We start from the raw sequence: 20,202 nt of genomic DNA, 5'->3' as shown, positions 1-20,202 counted from the left end.
GCTCCAAGACTCTTCGCCGGAGACCAGCGGAGAGTACGGGTACTCCGTTGCCCACACCCTCCCTGCGCAGAAGACTTCCGCGCAGGGAGAGTAGGAGGAGACTTGGCGTCAAAGAACTTTTATGCTGGAAAAGGTTCGAGAAACGCCCACTGACGGATTCTGCCAGCGACTGAGACAGTCACGATGCTGGAGGCTGTTCAGTCGGAAAGGGTTTAACCAGATAACCTCCCCAGCAGTGGCGGCAACTTACGCACGAGCAACCCCTAAATCCATTACAGGTATGTAGACTGTTACATTGGACCGACCGCCAAGGTCCATTTTCTGCAGGGAATGGAAGTGAGAAGGAAAACTCATTCCAGAACCCCACACCCCCTGCAGCAAAATCTTTATTTTATTCCCTATCTATGTCCTCCATGCCACCCCAACTCTTTCTGGTGTCCAAGAACAAATTTAGTTCCCAATCCCTAGTCCCAATCCCTTTCCCTGCATTCTTTCTGAATTTAAGACGGTAAAGCAACTAAGAGACTTGTAGAACTTCTAGTTGCTCCTGGGTTCAAAAGTTTCTTGCTCTCAAGTCTGAATAATGCAGAACCTAAGCAGATCAACCCACCGACCCTTATCCTATAGAAAATGTAGCACAATATTGCGTATTTTTCCGACTATAAGACACCCCATGTATAAGACGCCCCCTATTTTTGGCGACTCCAAATTAAGAAAATACCCCTCAGCACTACCTGTGTATAAGACGAGCTCTCAATTTTAAACCTATTTTTTGGTAAAAAAAACCCCTAGTCTTAGACAAGGAAAAAAATGGTACATGTTGGACTATTATCATGGACAGTGCTACTGTTCTAAATTCTCAAGATATTGTTTGGAAGGACCACCAGTGTTTTAATATGCATGGCACTTACTGAGAAACGGCTAAAATAAAAGAAGACTGCTCTGTGCATTTGAAGAGCCATTTTTAATTGCCAAAGGTCACACACGTACACCACTGGAGACAATTTCTAGCACTGCTTTTTGATTTAAAGTGGTATGGCAATAGAAGCATCAAACTGAGGAAAGTAGACATATTAATGTGATGGTGCCAAGCATTCCCCCAAGTCATGTGACGGAGCCTAGTACCTAGGGATTATAAGGCCGCTATGGTCTCTTCCCTGGCTGTTCAAAGCTATGGTTGCATGAAGGGGAAGAGCTGTTCCCTGTCAAGAAATTGTGCCTCCCAGTCAAAGCCTGACAGGGGTCCAAGCACACAAGGCCTGATCTAGAAAGGTTGTGAGATCTCGGTCTCTTCAGCCATAGTATTCGGGGCCATTGTGAGGAGAGTGGCTAGGATGAGGCAGTGTGCTAAAGTGGTGCGAGAGATCGGCTAGGTGGGTGTTCAGCACCCTGAGCTCCTGGCTGATGTTGTCAACGCTGCACCGCATGGTTTGGAAGGTGTGGAGCAATTTCTCCAGAACATAGGGGTCTGTCGCCATAGTCACCGGCTGGTTATTTGGCAACCTCCGACTGATAGTGGAACGGGAGGTATAAATATAACCTGGGCCGATCCTCTGAGGGGATGGGAAATTAAAGCACCGGAGAGGGCTGACAGCCACCCCATCTCCCTGCCGTGAAGCTTCCAGAGCAAAGTTGCGCAGGAAACCACCCTTAGCTCCCTGGTCTTCCCCGAGATCCCGAGGCGGAGGAAGCATGCTTGGGGAGCAGGTGCCATCCATTAAATCGGTGTGGAAAGGGGTAGTAGGAGAGTCGCCTGAGGAGCGAGAGGGAGCGCGAATCCGGGACATCGGATCGTATCCGAAAAGGATCTTCCTTGCGACGGAGGAGGCGGGCTGGAAATCCTGAGGGCAGAAAGGCGAGGCAGCGGGAGACGAGGGGCCGAAGATGGAGGGTGGCAACTCAGGCAGGAAGGTGTAGGAGGCCGGAGGCTCTGCAAAGGAAAACATGCGTGTCTGAAGCCAGGGGCGTATTTGCGCAGAAGGTGAAATATTGTCAAACAGAGCTAGTCGACACGTAGCTTTTAGTGTGCTCTACGTAATAGCGAGGGGGAGGGGAAGACAAACCATTCAGACTTGTACTAGACTAGCAGGGACGTCCAACTCTCAGTAGATTGTGATCTACTCACAGTATAAAAAAACTGGCAGGGATCGACCTGTTGTTGTTGGGCAGGCCAAAGTTGTTGAGCTTTTTTTTCAGAAGCAAATGAATGAATAGAATGGAATATATGAATGAATAAAACATGAATGAATGAAACGAAAAAAAGAATGAATGGAACTGAAGGAGCATTGCGATATGCAGAGAATATAATCAAAAGTCAATTATATAAAACACAGCTTAGGGCCCTGAATCTGCAGTCCGATAGTAGAACTTAATCGGATGGTCCACTTTTTGTTGCTAGGAGGCAAAAGCTTTTTGGGAAAGGCAACATTATTGAGCTTTTTTTAGGAAGCCAATGTTGTTAGGCTTTTCTTTGGAAGCCAAGTTTGTTGAGTGTTTTTGGGAAAGGCAAGGTTGTTCAGCTTTTCTTAGGAACTCACAGTGGTCAAGCTTTTTATTAGGAAGGAAGCAGTAGTTCAGCTTTTTTAATTCTTTTTTTAAAAAAAATTGGGACAAGGAGACCAGATACCAGCCAGGAACACCCCGCGATCTACCAGTAGATCATGATCTACCTGTTGGACGTGCCTGATATAACACTGAGTGTGCTCTACGTAATAGCTAAGGGGCGGGGGAGACAAACGATTAAGACTTGCGCGAAAGGGATTAGTCGTACGACAATCAGCCTAAAGCATTAACCTGGAGGGGAAGCCCTCCAGGAGAATCATGCTTCCAATCACGTGCATTTGACATTGAATGTAGCAGCCAAGCAACCCACTCACCTGTGGCTGTTTGTAGAGAGAGATGCCTCCACCAGGTGCCTGGGTCAAACTCCTTTTTCTGCTAAGGTAGCCCCTAAGTCCTTCTCCAGGGAGACAAATGCCCAGGACATCTCATCCGAAATGTCTCTTTTTTGAGAGGTGACAGAGGGTGTGTCCATCCTGCTCAGAAGGGTAGAGGATGTGCTCCTTGCGCACCGGGGCAAGGAGGGGAGATGATTGAGGCATTCATTCCGCATTGTTTAAAGTTTCCCTAGGGGGGACCAAAAGTGACTCTTCGTCCCCTAAGCAACTGCGCATACAATGAAACCAGCTTTTCAGGGGAACTTACACCACTCTCTTCCTAAGTCAGAGGTCACAACACCTGAGAAATCCATTTCCCCCCTTCGTATTAGTAGAACCACAAACTTCAGAAGTGCCAATTTAGCGGTGTTCCAGAGGCATCGGACATGGGAAATAAAGACTTAACTAATATATATTTGTTAATTGATTTTCAAATTGAGCCTCGTTCCAAAATTTTGCAAGACAGTCAGAACATTGGTTTTCAACATCGTTATGTCAAAGTTTAAAACTGACCAATTGTTAAACTTATTGAGTTGATGAAAGTGTAAACAACATTAACCTTCAAGGGCACAATACAGTTTGTTTTTGAGGCAAGAGACTACTTGATTCAAAGAGCTAAATTTCATTCACATAAATAGTACATTTTGTACTACACAAAGTATGTGGACAGAAAGACTACTGTGCTGAAAACACTGGTATGGATGAGTACGAGGTAAGATGTGGTTATGCTTGGGAAGTCAACAAGGGCATAACAGAACCTGGGCCTATTGGGCAAATCAGTATAAATCTGTAAAAGTACAGAATACCGTATTTTCCCGTGTATAAGATTCCCCCATGTATAAGATGACCCCTATTTGTTTGAGCCCCAAATTCAGAAATAAATAATGGCAACATTCTGTGTACAAGACAATCCCCAATTTTGAACTATTTTGGGGGGAAATATAGTCTTATACACGGAAAAATACAGCAAGTGCTTTAGGATGTTGATGCGAAGACAAGTCTACAGAATGCCATGTGATAAAAACAACACCAAATTACCAATTTCTAATTTAAAAAAATAATAATCAAAGGGGTAGGTGTGCTATTTTTGCACGACCAAGTTTAATGTTCAAGACCAAGGAGCATTTAAGAAGCAGGGATCGTCTTCTCTCTGATTCCTATTTTAAATGATTAGTGGAAAGTAGAGCCCTCGAAGAATGGAATATAGTAAAGGCTGAGAATATTGTATCTAAAGCCCTGAGACTATTGGCTGCCGGCAGAAAGATATGCAGACACAAGTCAATAAGAAGTCAAACCGTCTTTGTGTTTGTTTAATTACTCATTCTGATGAAACAAAAACCATTCATACATCACCTGCTATGCTTCCTATAGGGATGCGAGTGGCGCTGTGGTCTAAACACCTGAGCCTCTTGGTCTTGCCGACTGGAAGGTCAGCGGTTCGAATAATAATAATAATTTATTATTTATACCCCGCCCATCTGTCTGGGCCTCCCCAGCCACTCTGGGCGGCTTCCATAAAAACCAAAAATACAGTAAAATATCACACGTTAAAAACTTCCCTGAACAGGGCTGCCTTAAGATGTCTTCTGAATGTCAGGTAGTTGTTTATCGCTTTGACATCTACTGGAAGGGCGTTCCACAGGGCGGGCGCCACTACCGAGAAGGCCCTCTGCCTGGTTCCCTGTAGCTTTGCTTCTCGCAATGAGGGAACCGCCAGAAGGCCCTCGGCGCTGGACCTCAGCGTCCGGGCAGAGTGATGGGGGTGGAGACGCTCCTTCAGGTATACTGGACCGAGGCCGTTTAGGGCTTTAAAGGTCAGCACCAACACTTTGAATTGTGCTCGGAAACGTACTGGGAGCCAATGTAGGTCTTTCAAGACCGGTGTTATATGGTCTCGGCGGCCGCCCCCAGTCACCAGTCTAGCTGCCGCATTCTGGATTAGTTGTAGTTTCCGAGTCACCTTCAAAGGTAGCCCCACGTAGAGTGCATTGCAGTAGTCCAAGCGGGAGATAACCAGAGCATGCACCACTCTGGCGAGACAGTCCGCAGGCAGATAGGGTCTCAGCCTACGTACCAGATGGAGCTGGTAAACAGCTGCTCTGGACACAGATTTGACCTGTGCCTCCATGGACAGCTGTGAGTCCAAAATGACTCCCAGGCTGCGCACCTGATCCTTCAGGGGCACAGTTACCCCATTCAGGACCAGGAAATCCTCCACACCTGCCCGCCTCCTGTCCCCCAAAAACAGTACTTCTGTCTTGTCAGGATTCAACCTCAATCTGTTAGCCGCCATCCATCCTCCAACCGCCTCCAGACACTCACACAGGACCTTCACCGCCTTCACTGGTTCTGATTTAAAAGAGAGGTAGAGCTGGGTATCATCGGCATACTGATGAACACCCAGCCCAAACCTCCTGATGATCTCTCCCAGCGGCTGCATGTAAATGTTGAAAAGCATGGGGGAGAGGACAGAACCCTGAGGCACCCCACAAGTGAGAGCCCATGGGTCTGAACACTCATCCCCCAACACCACTTTCTGGACACGGGCCAGGAGGAAGGAGTGGAACCACTGTATGACAGTGCCCCCAGCTCCCAGCCCCTCAAGACGGTCCAGAAGGATGCTATGGTCGATGGTATCAAAGGCCGCTGAGAGATCCAGCAGAACTAGGAAACAGCTCTCACCTTTGTCCCTAGCCCGCCGGAGATCATCAACCAGTGCAACCAAGGCAGTTTCAGTCCCATGATGAGGCCTGAATCCCGACTGGAAGGGATCCAAATGGTCCGCTTCTTCCAGGCGTGCCTGGAGTTGTTCGGCAACCGCTCGCTCAATCACCTTGCCCAGGAATGGAAGATTTGAGACTGGGCGATAATTGGCCATCGTGGCCACATCTAAAGATGGTTTTTTAAGAAGCGGTTTAATAACCGCCTCTTTCAGCGGGTCTGGGAAGGCTCCCTCACGGAGGGAAGCATTCACCACCCCACGAAGCCCATCGCCCAGCCCTTCCCGGCTAGCTTTTATAAGCCAGGATGGGCAAGGATCCAGGAGACAGGTGGTTGGTTTCACTCGTCCAAGCAGCCTGTCCACATCCTCGGAGGTAACAGATTGGAATTGATCCCACTCAACTTGACTAGACAGAACTCTAGCACTCTCCCGCCCCGGCCCTGCTCCCACGGTGCAGTCTACTTCTTCCCGAATCTGAGCGATTTTATCTGCAAAAAACTTTGCAAAATCATTGCAGGAGAACATGTGGCCCGTACTGGGCCCCGATGTTGCAGGTGGTTCCGCTAAATTGTGAACCACCCGAAAAAGTCTCCTGCTGCTGTTTTCTGCAGATGCAATAGAGGCGGTGAAGAAATTCTTCTTCGCCGTCGCTATCGCCACTTGGTAGGCTCGACGTTGAGCTCTAACCTGTGTCCGGTCAGATTCGGAATGAGTTATCCGCCACCGGCGCTCTAGCCGTCTCAACGATTGTTTCATTGCCCTCAGATCCATGGAAAACCACGGGGCTGTCCGGGCTCCATGCAATCGGAGAGGGCGCTTCGGAGCCAAACAGTCAATAGCCCTGGTTAACTCCACATTCCAGCGGGCCACCAGGGAATCGGCTGAAAGGCCATCAACATGGGATAAAGCATCCCCTACCACTCTCTGGAAGCCATTTGGATCCATTAAGTGGCGGGGGCGGACCATCCGAATTGGTCCCACCTCCCTGCAGAGGGGATGGGTCACAGAGAAGTCCAGTTGCACCAGGAAGTGATCTGACCATGGCACTTCTTTCGTTTCGCTTTTACTTAGTGTCAGATCACCAACATCCATAGAGGTAAACACCAGGTCCAAGGCATGTCCACGGCTATGGGTTGGGCCAGACTTATTCAGGGACAGCCCCATGGAGGCCATGCTTTCCACGAAGTCCCGAGCGGCCCCTTGTAAGGTCGTGTCGGCATGGATGTTAAAATCCCCTAGGACGACCAAGCTAGGTGTCTCCAGGAGAACATCCGCCACGACCTGAAGCATCTCGGGCAGGGAATCCTTGGTGCAGCGGGGAGGTTGGTACACCAAAAGGAATCCTGTACTGCCCCTATTGCCCAACTTCCAGAACATGCACTCAGAAAACTGGGTCTTCCCAATAGGACGCCTGGTGCAAACTAGTGACTTCCTAAAAATCACTGCAACCCCCCCTCCCCGCCCACATGACCTAGGTTGCTGTGCGTAAGAGAAACCTGGTGGACAAGCAGCGGCAAGGACAGGCCCATCTGCTTCATCCAACCAAGTCTCTGTTACACATGCCAGGTCAAGTCCTCCATCCATGATCATGTCATGGATGGCAGTGGTCTTATGACTCATTGACCTGGCATTGCACAGCAGCACCTTCAGGCTATGTGAGTATCCCTTGCTGATTCTAGTATCCATCCGGACAGGACCAGACCTGAAGGCAGGAATAGTCCTCAGACAACGACTAAACCTGCCTCCTCTGTAATGACATGGTCTGGTCTTAGCGTAACTCCTCCTCCTACCCGTGATCACTGAGATCAGTTGTCCCAGTGCATCCCCCCCTGTGGAACATGCCCCAGCCATTTTGTGGGCTGGGGCCCACTCCCCGGCAGCCCCGACCCCTCCCCCTAAGAACAAAAGAACACCTTAAATAAACAAACAAAACCAATAAAACAATACAAACAAACAAAAAAAGTAAAAATTACAAAAACATCAAAATAATAAAAAATAATAATTCCCCAAACCCAACCACACATCCATCCCACCCCCACCCCCCACATACAAAAAATCCAAAGAAATTTTTTTAAAAACATTTTAAAAACACTCTGTGCCCCTCCGGCAATAACAACTGTCCTAGTGAGGCCTGTCAGGCCCCGCCCTGGACCAGGTGGTAAGTGGCAGGAAGGAGCAGGGCCCTCAGGCACTCACTCAGGGGAGTCCTCCTGGGCAGCAGGCCGCAAGCAGCACGCGGTCCTTATGAGGCTTCAGGCCCCACCCCAGGCCAGATGGTAAGTGGCAGGAAGGAGCAGGGCCCTCAAGCACTCACTCAGGGGAGTCCTCCTGGGCAGCAGGCCGCAAGCAGCACGCGGTCCTTATGAGGCTTCAGGCCCCACCCCAGGCCAGATGGTAAGTGGCAGGAAGGAGCAGGGCCCTCAAGCACTCTCTCAGGGGAGTCCTCCTGGGCAGCAAGCCGCAAGCAGCACGCGGTCCTTATGAGGCTTCAGGCCCCGCCCCAGGCCAGATGGTAAGTGGCAGGAAGGAGCAGGGCCCTCAAGCATTCACTCAGGGGAGTCCTCCTGGGCAGCAGGCCACAAGCAGCACGCAGTCCTTATGAGGCTTCAGGCCCCGCCCCAGGCCAGATGGTAAGTGGCAGGAAGGAACAGGGCCCTCAAGCACTCACTCAGGGGAGTCCTCCTGGGCAGCAGGCCGCAAGCAGCACGCAGTCCTTATGAGGCTTCAGGCCCCGCCCCAGGCAAGATGGTAAGTGGCAAGAGCAGGGCCCTCAAGCACTCACTCAGGGGAGTCCTCCTGGGCAGCCCCGCAACGGTCTGAGCTCCCGTCGCTCTGCCCCAGGTACTGCCAATTTAGCAGTTCGAAAGCACACCAGTGCGAGTAGATAATAGGCACCACTGCGGCGGGAGGGTAAACAGCGTTTCCGTGCACTCTGGTTTCCACCATGCGCCGGAAGCAGTTTAGTCTTGCTGGCCACACGACCCAGAAAACTGCCTGTGGACCAACGCTGGCTCTATCGGCCAGAAAGCGAGGAGCACTGCAACCCCAGAGTTGCCTTGGACTGGACTTAACCGTCCAGGGGTCCTTGACCTTTTTACCTACCTCTAAGTCCTATCTCTAGCCCCTATCCCTATCCCCTATCCCTAACCCCTATTTATTTTTTATTTTATTTATACCCCACCTTCCCCGGCCAAGACCTGGCTCAGGGTGGCTAAAGTCAAGTATAAAAACAATTCATTAAAATACAACTTAAAAACAGGATTAAAATACAACTTAAAATGCAGCCTCATTTCAGTGGAAGCCCAGATCAAAAACTGTTTGGGGAGAGAAAACGTCAAATCTTCATCAAGGCCAACTATCCAGACTGGTCCTACGTGGGCCAGAAAAAAGCCAGGGAAGTCCCAAATAGGGGTTCCATCACATAAGGAAAAGGAAACAGAGGAAGTGAATCAGGCTGATTCCAAGCCAAAGGCCAGGTGGAACAACTCTGTCTTACAGGCCCAGCGGAAAGAAATCAGATCCTGCAGGGCACTGGTCTCATGAGACAGAGCGTTCCACCAGGCTGGAGCCAGAGTTGAAAAGGCCCCGGCTCTGGCTGAGGCTAATCTAACTTCCGTAGTGTCAGGGAAGAGTTAGAGTTAGGAGTTTCCAGTTTCCCAGAGGGAGAATGTTTTCCCCAAGGTGGGGGGAGGAGAGCAGTGCATCTAACAGAAGAGAGCAAGAGGAACAACAGGGAGGGACTGGCTGTTCCCAGAAAAGGCAAGGGTTAAGTTCTAGTTCAGATTCGGAGGAGGGGAGATGCAGGCCAGCTCTAGCCAGGGGGTTAGAAAAAAGAGCAGGAAAGCGAAGGGAAGGGCGCCTTCGCCATTTTGAGGGTGGCTGGTCACGGAGAAGCAGAGCTCAGAAGGTATCTGAAAGAAGTGACTCTGAGGAATAGTAGTTAAAGATAAGAACCATTTATAAGTTTGTTAATACGCAATAAAAAGTTATAAAAGAACAAGAAGTGTTTGTGTGGTGATCTGAAGAGGACAACGACCAGTCCTGACACTTAGGGCCCAGGACCTCTAGAGTATTGCTTTTTATGGACCTTAAGGTTCTCCGCGGGGCATACCAGGAGAGACGATCCCGTAGGTACGAGGGTCCTATGAGCGCCGCAACCCCATAGTTGCCTTGGACTGGAGTTAACTCTCCAGGGGTCCTTGACATTTTTACCTATCCCTAACCCCTATCCCTATCTCTAGCCCCTGTCCCTAACCCCTATGAGCACCGCAACCCTAGTCACCTTGGATTGGACTGAACAGCACAGGGGTCCTGTACCTTCACCTTATGCTTCCTATGTGAAAACTATTAAGAAACTGCGCTGATTTTGTTCATTGACTAGAATTGCTGAGAAAATAAATGTCAACATAATGCATAAATCAACGGCATTATACATGTTTGACCACATTTAGTCATGGGACATTCCTGAAAGCTCATCTGTAACAGCAGATAAATGCATCATCCTCCAAAGGCTCTGGCAACCATTATTTCCATTTTATACTGACTTGTTTTTAAGAGGCGATTTAATTATTGTTTGATTTTATATCAGAGTTTATATTTGATGTTAGCCGCCCTGAGCCCGGTCTCAGCCGGGGAGGGAGGGATACAAATAAAAGTTTATTATTATTATTATTAATATTATTATTATTACTCTTTCCAGTGAGGAAAACCTTTGAGCTAGACCCAGGAAGGGGAGAAGGGTGGATCAACAGGCGAGCGGATCACCTTTCGCGCAGGTTCTCTTACCTTCTTTGGTCTTTGGAGCAGCTGCAGCCAGTTCTCTCTCCGAGGAGGGGTGCAGCATGGCCGCCGGGCCAGGATCCTGACCCTCGGGATCCTCCAACCTCTCCTTTGGTCGGCACACTGGGTCACTTTGCTTTTTGGCAACGTTAAGGACGTTTGGGGTGATGGACGGGCGCTGAATTGGTGCTGGTTTGGAGACCAAAACAGGAGATGGTGGCCACTGTCTTTTGGGTGAACTTGGATGAGACTTTTGTCTGATGAGAAAAAGGGATCAATCAGAGAACTGCACGGCACAGAAACATGTACAGCTACCGTATTTTCCCGTGCATAAGACGACCCCTATTTTTTGAGCCCAAAATGAAGAAATAAATAATGGAAACATTCCATGTATAAGGCGAACCCCAATTTTAAACTTACAAAATGGGGGGGGGATACAGTCTTATACATGGAAAACTACAGTGTATTCTGTGGCAGGCAACTCCTTAGCTCCTAATTCTTTAGTCCAGATAGGAAGTTCTGTCTCTGGGATTAAGGCTGCATTTAAATAGATCCAGGTCTACTACCCCTTACAGCACTTTTTTACAACAGTGAAATAGAAGAGGGAAATTTGCTCAGAAATCTTTACTCACCGAAATTATAAGGATCAACAGAGCTTAGAAAATTACTGTATATTTCAACAGCCTTAAGAACTACTTAGCAAGGGAAATCATACCTAAACTGGGAGCTGGGGGCCCTGTAATACAGTGGTTCGGCTGCTTCCTCCTGGGCCGTGTCCAGAAAGTGGGGGGGGGACCCCTGGGCTCTCACTTGTAGGGTGCCTCTTCCCCCATGCTTTTAAACATCTATATGAAGCTTCTGGGAGAGATCATCAGGGGGGTTGGGCTGGGGGTTCATCAGTATGCAGATGACACCCAGCTCTACCTCTCTTTCAAATCAGAACCAGTGAAGGCGGTGAAGGTCCTGTGTGAGTGTCCAAGACGGTTGGAGGATGGGTGGCGGCTAACAGATTGAAGTTGAATCCTGACAAGACAAAAGTACTGTATTGGGGGGAAAGGGGACCAGCTGCACAGCCTGGGGGTGATCTTGGACCCATGGAGGCACAGGTCCATTCTGTTTCCAGGGCAGCTCCATCTGGTACGCAGGATAAGACCCCACTTGCCCGCAGACTGTCTTGCCACAGTGCAGCATGCTCTGGTTATCTCTCGCTTGGAATCCTGCCATGTGTTCTACGTGGGGCTACCTTTGAAGGTGACCTGGAAACTGCAATTAATCCAGAATGCGGCAGCCAGGCTGGGAACTGGGAGGGGCCGCTGAGACCACATAACACTGGTCCTGAAAGACCTGCATTGGCTCCCAGTACATTTCTGAGCACAATTCAAAGTACTGGTGCTGACCTTGAAACCCCTCAACTGCCTCGGCCCAGTAGACCTGAAGGAACGCCTCCATCCCAGACGCCAGGGTCCCTCTCCCTAGGGCCGTCTGGCGGTTCCCTCCCTGCGAGAAGCGAGGTTACAGGGATGCAGGCAGAGGGCCTTCTCAGCGGTGGCACCCGCCCTGTGGAACGCCCTCCCATCAGATGTAAAAAAATCAAACAACTATCAGACATTTAAAAGACATCTGAAGGAAGCTCTGTTTAGGGAAGCTTTTAATATTTGATGAATTAATGTATTTTAATCTTTTGCTGGAAGCTGCCCAGAGTGGCTGGGGAAACCCGGTCAGATGGGCGGGGTATAAATAAATAAATAAATATTATTATTATTATTATTATTATTATTATTATTATTATTATTATTATTATTATTATTAAATTTTCATTTGGATTTCATACTAGCACATGTAAGAAGCTAAAGGAAGATTATGGGCTGAATCTGACCCCACTGAGTTTGACAGGAAGGCTTACAAACCAAGGTGTCAACTCACCCCCACTTCCTCAGTTCATAACAATATAGCATTTCTGCTCACGTAAAGGTAAAGGACCCCTGACAGTTAGGTCCAGTCGCAGATGACTCTGGGGTTGCAGAGCTCATCTTGCTTTACTCGCCGAGGGAGCAAACATTTGTCTGCAGACATTTTTTCCAGGACATGTGGCCAGCGGCTTCCAACAAAATATTAAAATACAACGATTCATCCAATATCAAAAGCTTCCCTAAACAGGGCTGCCTTCAGATGTCTTCTGAATGTCATATAGTTGTTTATTTCCTTGACATCTGATGGGAGGGCATTTCGCAGGGCGGGCACCACCACCGAGAAGGCCCTCTGCTGCTTCCCTGTAACTTGGCTTCTTACAGGGAGGAAACCACCAGAAGGCCCTTGGGAGAGGAACCCCGGCGTCCGGGATGGAGGCACTCCTTCAGGTCTACTGGGCCGAGGCAGTTGAGGGCTTTCAAGGTCAGCACCAACACTTTGAATTGTGCTCAGAAATGTCCTGGGAGCTCAAACGCAATTGTCCCTTTGTTGATGAAGAGGAGAACAACCAAGGGGGGCAGGGAGGACCAAGCTGGTTTTACTCTAGAGTAAGATTCGTGAAGAGGAGATGAATAGAAACCTGATTGCGGCTGGAGACGGAGCGCGTTTACCCACGTTGGCAGGAGAGGGAGACCGTCTGGGACCGGGCAAAGATGGCGATGGAGCGCGTCTACCAGTAGACGAGGGCTGCTTTGCGGGCTCCGATTTCTGCGGGAATAACAGACACATACTGGTAAGCTGCCGCTTTCTAAAAGGCAATCAGGACATAAGGAAATGAGAAAAGCAACAAGCAATTTGTATTGTAAAATTATCCAATAATAATAATAATAATAATAAAAACAACAACCTAGAAAGCTTATACTTAGCTGGTCTTTAAAGTGCTACTGGAATTATTTTTTTAAAAAAATGGGGAAAGATTCTTTCAAAGACTGTCTTAAGACAAAAGACTTAATTCTCTTAAGGGAGTTCTTTTTGGATCATCTTTTAATAAAAATATAAATATATTTCATCATTATTAACAACAACAACAACAACAACAACAACAACAACATATTATTTATACCCTGCCCATCTAGCTAGGCTTCCCCAGCCATCCTGGGCCACTTCCAGCAGAATATTAAAATACAATGACAATTCAGACAATTCCGCAGCTGAATATAGCATATGTGAAGCTGCTTTAGCTGTTCTGAGCTCCGGCCAAAGGACCTACCTGATCTCCCAAAGACATGGCACAGAAGGATTTCTAAGTTAAATTCATAGATGATGACAGTATTGGACTTCAAATACGCTACCTGAAAGACACACTGCCCTTAGGAGCCTCCCAAAGTGGCTGGGGAAACCCAGACAGGTGGGTGGGGGGGATAAATCATCATCATCATTATTTTAAAATATTGTCCTGTAGCACCTTAGAGACCAACTAAGTTTGTTCTGGTCTCCAAGGTGCTACAGGACAATTTTTTAATTGTTTTATTAATTTCTCATGCATCAGACCAACACAGGTACCTTATTATTATTATTATTTTAATTATTATTATTATAGTGGTACCTCTACTTACGTGCACCTCTGGTTACGTATTCTTTGGGATACGCATGCAGCAAACCCGGAAGTATTTTTCTGCGTTTCGCCGCGCATGACTGCGCAGAAGCACTCTACCGCGCCAGAAGCCTGCGCAAAACAAGCACCTCTGGTTGTGGAAACCTTGGGATCCGACCGGAGCTCCAGAACACATCCCATCTACAACCAGAGGTACCACTGTGTTGTGTTGTTGTTGTTGTTGTTGTTGTTGTTGTTGTTGTTGTAGTAGTAGTAGTAGTAGTAATATAAGGCTCTCCCTCCAGCCCTGTAAGAACTTTCTTGTTAAGTATATTAGCTCTTCAGTTTGAACAGATATTAGTAACTGAAAAAGACCGAATAAACCAACACAAAAATATAAGATTCAGGTAGGTAGCTGTGTTGGCGTGACGCAGTCAAAATAATAATAATAATAATAATAATAATAATAATAATAATAATAATAATAATAATTGTCCAGTGGCACCTTAGAGACCAACTCAGTTTGTTCTGGGTCTAAGCTTTACGTGGGCATGTGCCCATCTTCCGAAGTCTGTATAAGAAACCGAAGTCTGTATAAGAACTAGTATGAAAGAGGCCTCCCAGCGTTCTCACAGGCCCATATAAGAGCAACACAAACAGTTGGGCCTGATGAGCATTTACTGTTCCCAACCCTAATCCTGCAGAAAGCCATCTAATTGGATTTGAATTCGATCCTAACTTGTTTTCAGGAGGTACTGTATTTTTCACTCTATAAGATGCACGAGACCATAAGACGCACCTAGTTTTTGGAGGAGGAAAACAAGAAAAAAAAGATTCTGAATTTCAGAAGCCAGAACAACAAGAGGGATCGCTGCGCAGTGAAAGCAGTGATCCCTCTTGCTGTTCTGGTTTCTGGGATAGCTACACAGCCTGCATTCGCTCCATAAGATGCACACACATTTCCCCTTACTTTTTAGGAAGGAAAAAGTGAGTCTTATAGAGCAAAAAATACGGTAATTTCATTATTGCTTGATTTTATACCAGTGTTACCTATTTGGTGTTAGCCTCCCTGAGCCCAGTTTCGGACAGGGAGGGCAGGATACAAATAAAAGTTTATAATTTATTATTATTATTAACCAGACCCTGATAGATAGTGGGAGGGTGGGGCGAGGTTTTTCTCCAAAGGGTAGTAGGACTCAGTGGGTATGGTCAACCAGTGGGCGACTGTGAATGACTGCAATTAGTCCGAAAGGAAAAGCAAGGGAGAGTATGCAGATGACCAAAAATAGCTGAAAATAAATTAAAAAATGGTCCAGTATGACCTTAGAGACCAACGAAGTTTGTTCTGGGTATAAGCCACAGGTTGGGGATGCGTGGTATAAGCTTTTGTGTGCATGCACACTTCTTCAGATACACTGAAACAGAAGTCACCAGACCATGATATATAGTGGGAGGGTGGGGTAGGGTATTTCTCAGGATAGTATGAGATGGGTGATTTTATGGTTCCAAAATGGAAACCTTCCTCTGCTTGTCCATATTGACTACAAGTATTAATCATGGAGGTGCAGGTCTGTAATCCTTTTTTATGGAAAGGTTCAGCCTTTCTGGCATCCTCTCAATATGGATAAGCAGAGGAAGGTTTCTGTTTTGGAACCATAAAATCCCTTTTTTTTCAGAAAGGTTCGACCTTGCTGGCATTCTTTTAATATGGCCAAACAGAGGAAGGTTTCCATTTTGGAACCATAAAATCACCCATCTCCTACTACCCTTCCAAGAGAAAACCCCGCCCCACCCTCCCACTATATATAAGGGTCTGGGGGCTTCTGTTTCCGTGTATCTGAAGAAATCTGCATGGACACAAAAGCTTCTTTAAAAAAAATAAATAATAATTTTTATTCATTTTCCAAACAATTTTATACAGTCAACAAATATTTTCACACTCATTCTTCAATTTTTGACTTCCCTCAGTTTCTCTGTCAATCTTTCGTAAAATTTCTATTTTGTTAACGCATTTCAAAACATAATATTGCCTTTTTAGAACTCCTTTTCCTCTTACTCTCTTTTTTGCCCTATTTCTTACTATCTCACAGAGTCTCTTCAAAACCAACAAGCGTTGTCTGTACATCACATACCGTATTTTTCGTCCTATAGGGCGCACCGGCCCATAGGACGCACCTCGTTTTTTGGGGGGGGGGAAATAAAAAATATTATTCCCCCCCTGGCCTGGCTGCCGCCCCAAGCCTTGCGCTCACCTGCCCGAAGCACGGGGCACCCTCCGGAGGGCTCCCCGTGCTTCGGGAGACAGGCTGCCGCCCCAAGCCTCGCGCACCCGGCGGGACCTCCTGCCGGGTGTGCGAGGCTTGCAGACACTCGCCCAAAGCACGGGGAGCCCTCCGGAGGGTTCCCCGTCCTTCGGGCGACAGGCTGCCGCCCCAAGCCTCGTGCGCTTGGCGGGACCTCCTGCCGGGCGCGCAAGGCTTGCAGACACTCGCCCGAAGCACAGGGAGCCTTCCGGAGGGCTCCCTGTGCTTCGGGCGACAGGCTGCCGCCCCAAGCCTCGCGCACCGGGCGGAACCTCCTGCCGGGTGCGCAAGGCTTGCAGACACTCGCCCGAAGCACGGGGAGCCTTCCGGAGGGCTCCCTGTGCTTCCGGCGACAGGCTGCTGCCCCAAGCCTCGTGTGCTCGGCGGGACCTCCTGCCGGGCGCGCAAGGCTTGCGGACACTCGCGCGGGCTGCGGGCTGCTGCCCGCAAGCCTTGTGAGCCCACGGGAACTCCCACCGGGCTTGCAAGGCTTGCGGATAGCTTCCTGAAGCCTGGAGAGCGAGAGGGGTCGGTGCGCACCGATGCCTCTCGCTCTCCAGGTTTCAGCGAAAGCCTGCATTCGCCCCATAGGATACACATACATTTCCCCTTCATTTTTGGAGGGGAAAAAGTGCGTCCTATGGGGCGAAAAATACGGTATGTTTTTCAGATATTCTGTAAATCTCCCCCAGTCCTCGATAAACTTTTGGTCTTTCTGATATCGAATCTTCCCAGTCAATTTATCCAATTCTGCATATTCAGTCAATTTCCTTCTCCATTCTTCCACTGTTGGAATTTCTTCCTGCTTCCATCTTTGGGCCAGAAGTATCCTTGCAGCAGTCACTGCGTATTGAAACAGTTTACAGTCTCTCTTATTAATTTCATTTCCTACCATTCCTAATAGGAAGGCCTCTGGTTTTTTAACAAACGTATATTTCAACATCTTTTTCAATTCATTGTATATCATTTCCCAGAAGCCTTTCACCCTTTTACACTCCCACTACATATGATAGAAAGTGCCTTCTTTTTCTTTACATTTCCAACACTTGTTGCATGTTTTGTACATTTTAGCCAGTTTAACTGGCGTTCTATACCATCTGTAAACCATTTTCATTACATTTTCTTTCAACGCAGTACATGCTGTAAATTTTAACCTTTCATTCCACAATTTCATCCAGTCATCATACTGTATATTATAACCAAAATCTCTTGCCCAATGTATCATTACTGCTTTTACCTCTTCATCTTTTGTATGCCACTCCAACAACATTTTATAGAATCATAGAACAGAATCATAGAATCAAAGAATTGGAAGAGACCACAAGGGCCATCGAGTCCAACCCGCTGCCAAGCAGGAAACACCATCAGAGCACTCCTGACATATGGTTGTCAAGCCTCTGCTTAAAGACCTCCAAAGTAGGAGACTCCACCACACTCCTTGGCAGCAAATTCCACTGTCGAACAATGGACACGTCGACTTATGGTAGGCAACAAAAGAAGATGGATTCTGAGATGCAATGATATAATAAAGATGAACATGTTATATGAAAAATGTAGAAACTTTCCCTAAAATTTGAAAGTGAAGAGGAATGCATTCAAATTGGTGCATCTCCTGCCCACTCCCTGTGGCATTGGGGATTATGCCTCTGTGGAATCATGGGCTGTGAGATTTCACGAGATTTCACAATCTCCCGCCAGAAGGCTTGAGTCATGTCAATGATGGCTGTAGTTTGTGGCTGAGAAGTTTTGCCTCTGCTTACTCTGGGATCTAAAGGCACTATGACAGGAATCTTGTCCTCCTCTATTATCTCTGCAAGCCCATCCCTTATTAAGAATGAAACATAATACATGTTTGCCATGGTTCTCGCAAAAGTGTTTGGATCAGTCACAAACTTAAAGAAGCATATTGGTTTATTACCACATTCTCTATAACCATGCCAATATCCTCTCTTCTTCTTTCTTTGTTTGTTCGTCTAGTTTTTCAAATTCTGCTTCCATTGCCATTGCTTCTTCCAAGGATGAATTATTTTGCCTAACTTGCACCCCCTCAGCAGGAGGTTCAGCACCAAAGCCAGTGGTTCCCCCCTCAGAAGGCCTTTGGCGAGTCTCCATCGCTCCTCTCTCTTCTTCACCGTGAAATAAGAGTAACAGAGATAACAATAACTAATACAGTATGGTATATTTAAGAGGGAAGGAACCATAAAAGGAAGAAAGGAATTGCTACAAAAATAATTTAAAGGCAATTAAGCAATGAAAGTACAACTATATACATTTATAATCGTTTAAAAAATGCAAATAATTACAAAGAAAGAAGAGGCAGCGCAGCGCCCCTTTCATTAAAAGCAGTCAGTTTCCAAAAGGCTGTTGGAACAAATAGGTGTTCACCTGCAACCAGGAAGAAGAAAACAACGTTCCCTTAAGTACATGAGCTTTGGGGAAAAACAAGTTCTGTTCTTTATCTTGAATGTTTAAAGAACAGACTAAGTGGTCTAAATATTTAGCTCCTGGGCTGTCATCAATTCGTCCTCCTCAATATCACCTCCTGCTTCAGAATGAATAATTCAGGACACGTAATATCTATGGGTGGAAATTCATAGAATCATAGAATCATAGAGTTGGAAGAGACCACAAGGGCCATCGAGTCCAACCCCCTGCCAAGCAGGAAACACCATCAGAGCACTCCTGACATATGGTTGTCAAGCCTCTGCTTAAAGACCTCCAAAGTAGGAGACTCCACCACACTCCTTGGCAGCAAATTCCACTGTCGAACAGCTCTAACAGTCAGGAAGTTCTTCCTAATGTTTAGGTGGAATCTTCTTTCTTGTAGTTTGGATCCATTGCTCCGTGTCCGCTTCTCGGGAGCAGCAGAAAACAACCTTTCTCCCTCCTCTATGTGACATCCTTTTATATATTTGAACATGGCTATCATATCACCCCTTAACCTCCTCTTCTCCAGGCTAAACATGCCCAGCTCCCTTAGCCGTTCCTCATAAGGCATCGTTTCCAGGCCTTTGACCATTTTGGTTGCCCTCCTCTGGACACATTCCAGTTTGTCAGTGTCCTTCTTGAACTGTGGTGCCCAGAACTGGACACATTTTAGACAGATTTTTATACTCATTATTCAATACCTCCACTTGAAATTTTGATTCTTTACCTTCATAACCACATATTTTGCAATCTTTTTTAAACATTTCGCTGATCTGATAGTAATGTAACCAATCATAAACGGATTCTTTCACCTCTTCATAAGTTTTCATTTTCCATTCCCCCCCCCTCTTATTACCAATTCTCCATATGTTGTCCACCTCCCCCTCATATTGATTTTTTTCACACTCATCACTTCTAATGGTGAAATCCAATGGGGGAGTCTAGGTTCCAACAATTTTTTATACCTCTCCCACACCTCTATCAGTGATCTTCGAAAGATGTGGTTTTCGAAACCTTTGTGAATTTTTTTCTTCTAATACCATAGATAAGCATGCCAACCAAATCTGTTATCAAATCCTTCTAAATCTAACAACTCTCCATTCTCTAATTTGATCCATTCCTTTATCCAACAGAGGCATGATGCTTCGTAATATAATTTCAGGTCTGGCAGGGTGAAGCCACCTCTTTCTTTCACATCTGTTAATAACTTAAACTGAATCCTTGGCTTCTTGCCCTGCCAGATATATCTTGAAATTATTTTTTGCCATTCTTTAAAAATTGATGCCCCTTTGATTATCGGCAGCAATTGGAAAAGAAATAACATCTTTGGTAGCACACTCATTTTTATCGTAGATATTCTCCCCAAAAGGACAGTTTCAGTCTTCCCCACACCTCCAAATCCCTTTTTATTTGATTCCACACAGGTAAATAGTTGTTTTGAAACAAATCAATGTTCTTGGGGGTTAACCATATTCCTAAATACTTCACTTTGTTCACCACTTCTATCTCTGTCCTTTGTTGTATTTCCTCAAT

At 46.8% G+C, this 20,202-nt stretch overlaps 1 protein-coding gene across 1 annotated transcript in view; it reads right to left on the bottom strand.

The window, feature by feature from the left end:
• Nucleotides 1-20,202, bottom strand: part of LOC310698873 (uncharacterized protein) — a 91,855-nt gene that overhangs the window by 31,587 nt on the left and 40,066 nt on the right. Inside the window, exons 11-12 of the mRNA XM_083486662.1 lie at nucleotides 12,986-13,113; nucleotides 10,444-10,694 (exon numbers count right to left, since the gene is read on the bottom strand). Coding sequence (XP_083342788.1) covers nucleotides 10,444-10,694; nucleotides 12,986-13,113 — 379 coding nt within the window. The remainder of the gene's footprint in view (nucleotides 1-10,443; nucleotides 10,695-12,985; nucleotides 13,114-20,202) is intronic.

This window comes from Podarcis liolepis, assembly GCF_965112155.1.
Source record: "Podarcis liolepis genome assembly, chromosome: Z".
NCBI classification, from domain to species: domain Eukaryota; kingdom Metazoa; phylum Chordata; class Lepidosauria; order Squamata; family Lacertidae; genus Podarcis; species Podarcis liolepis.
Note: the sequence above shows the minus strand (reverse complement) of the source record. Positions and strands in the feature narration are given on the sequence as shown.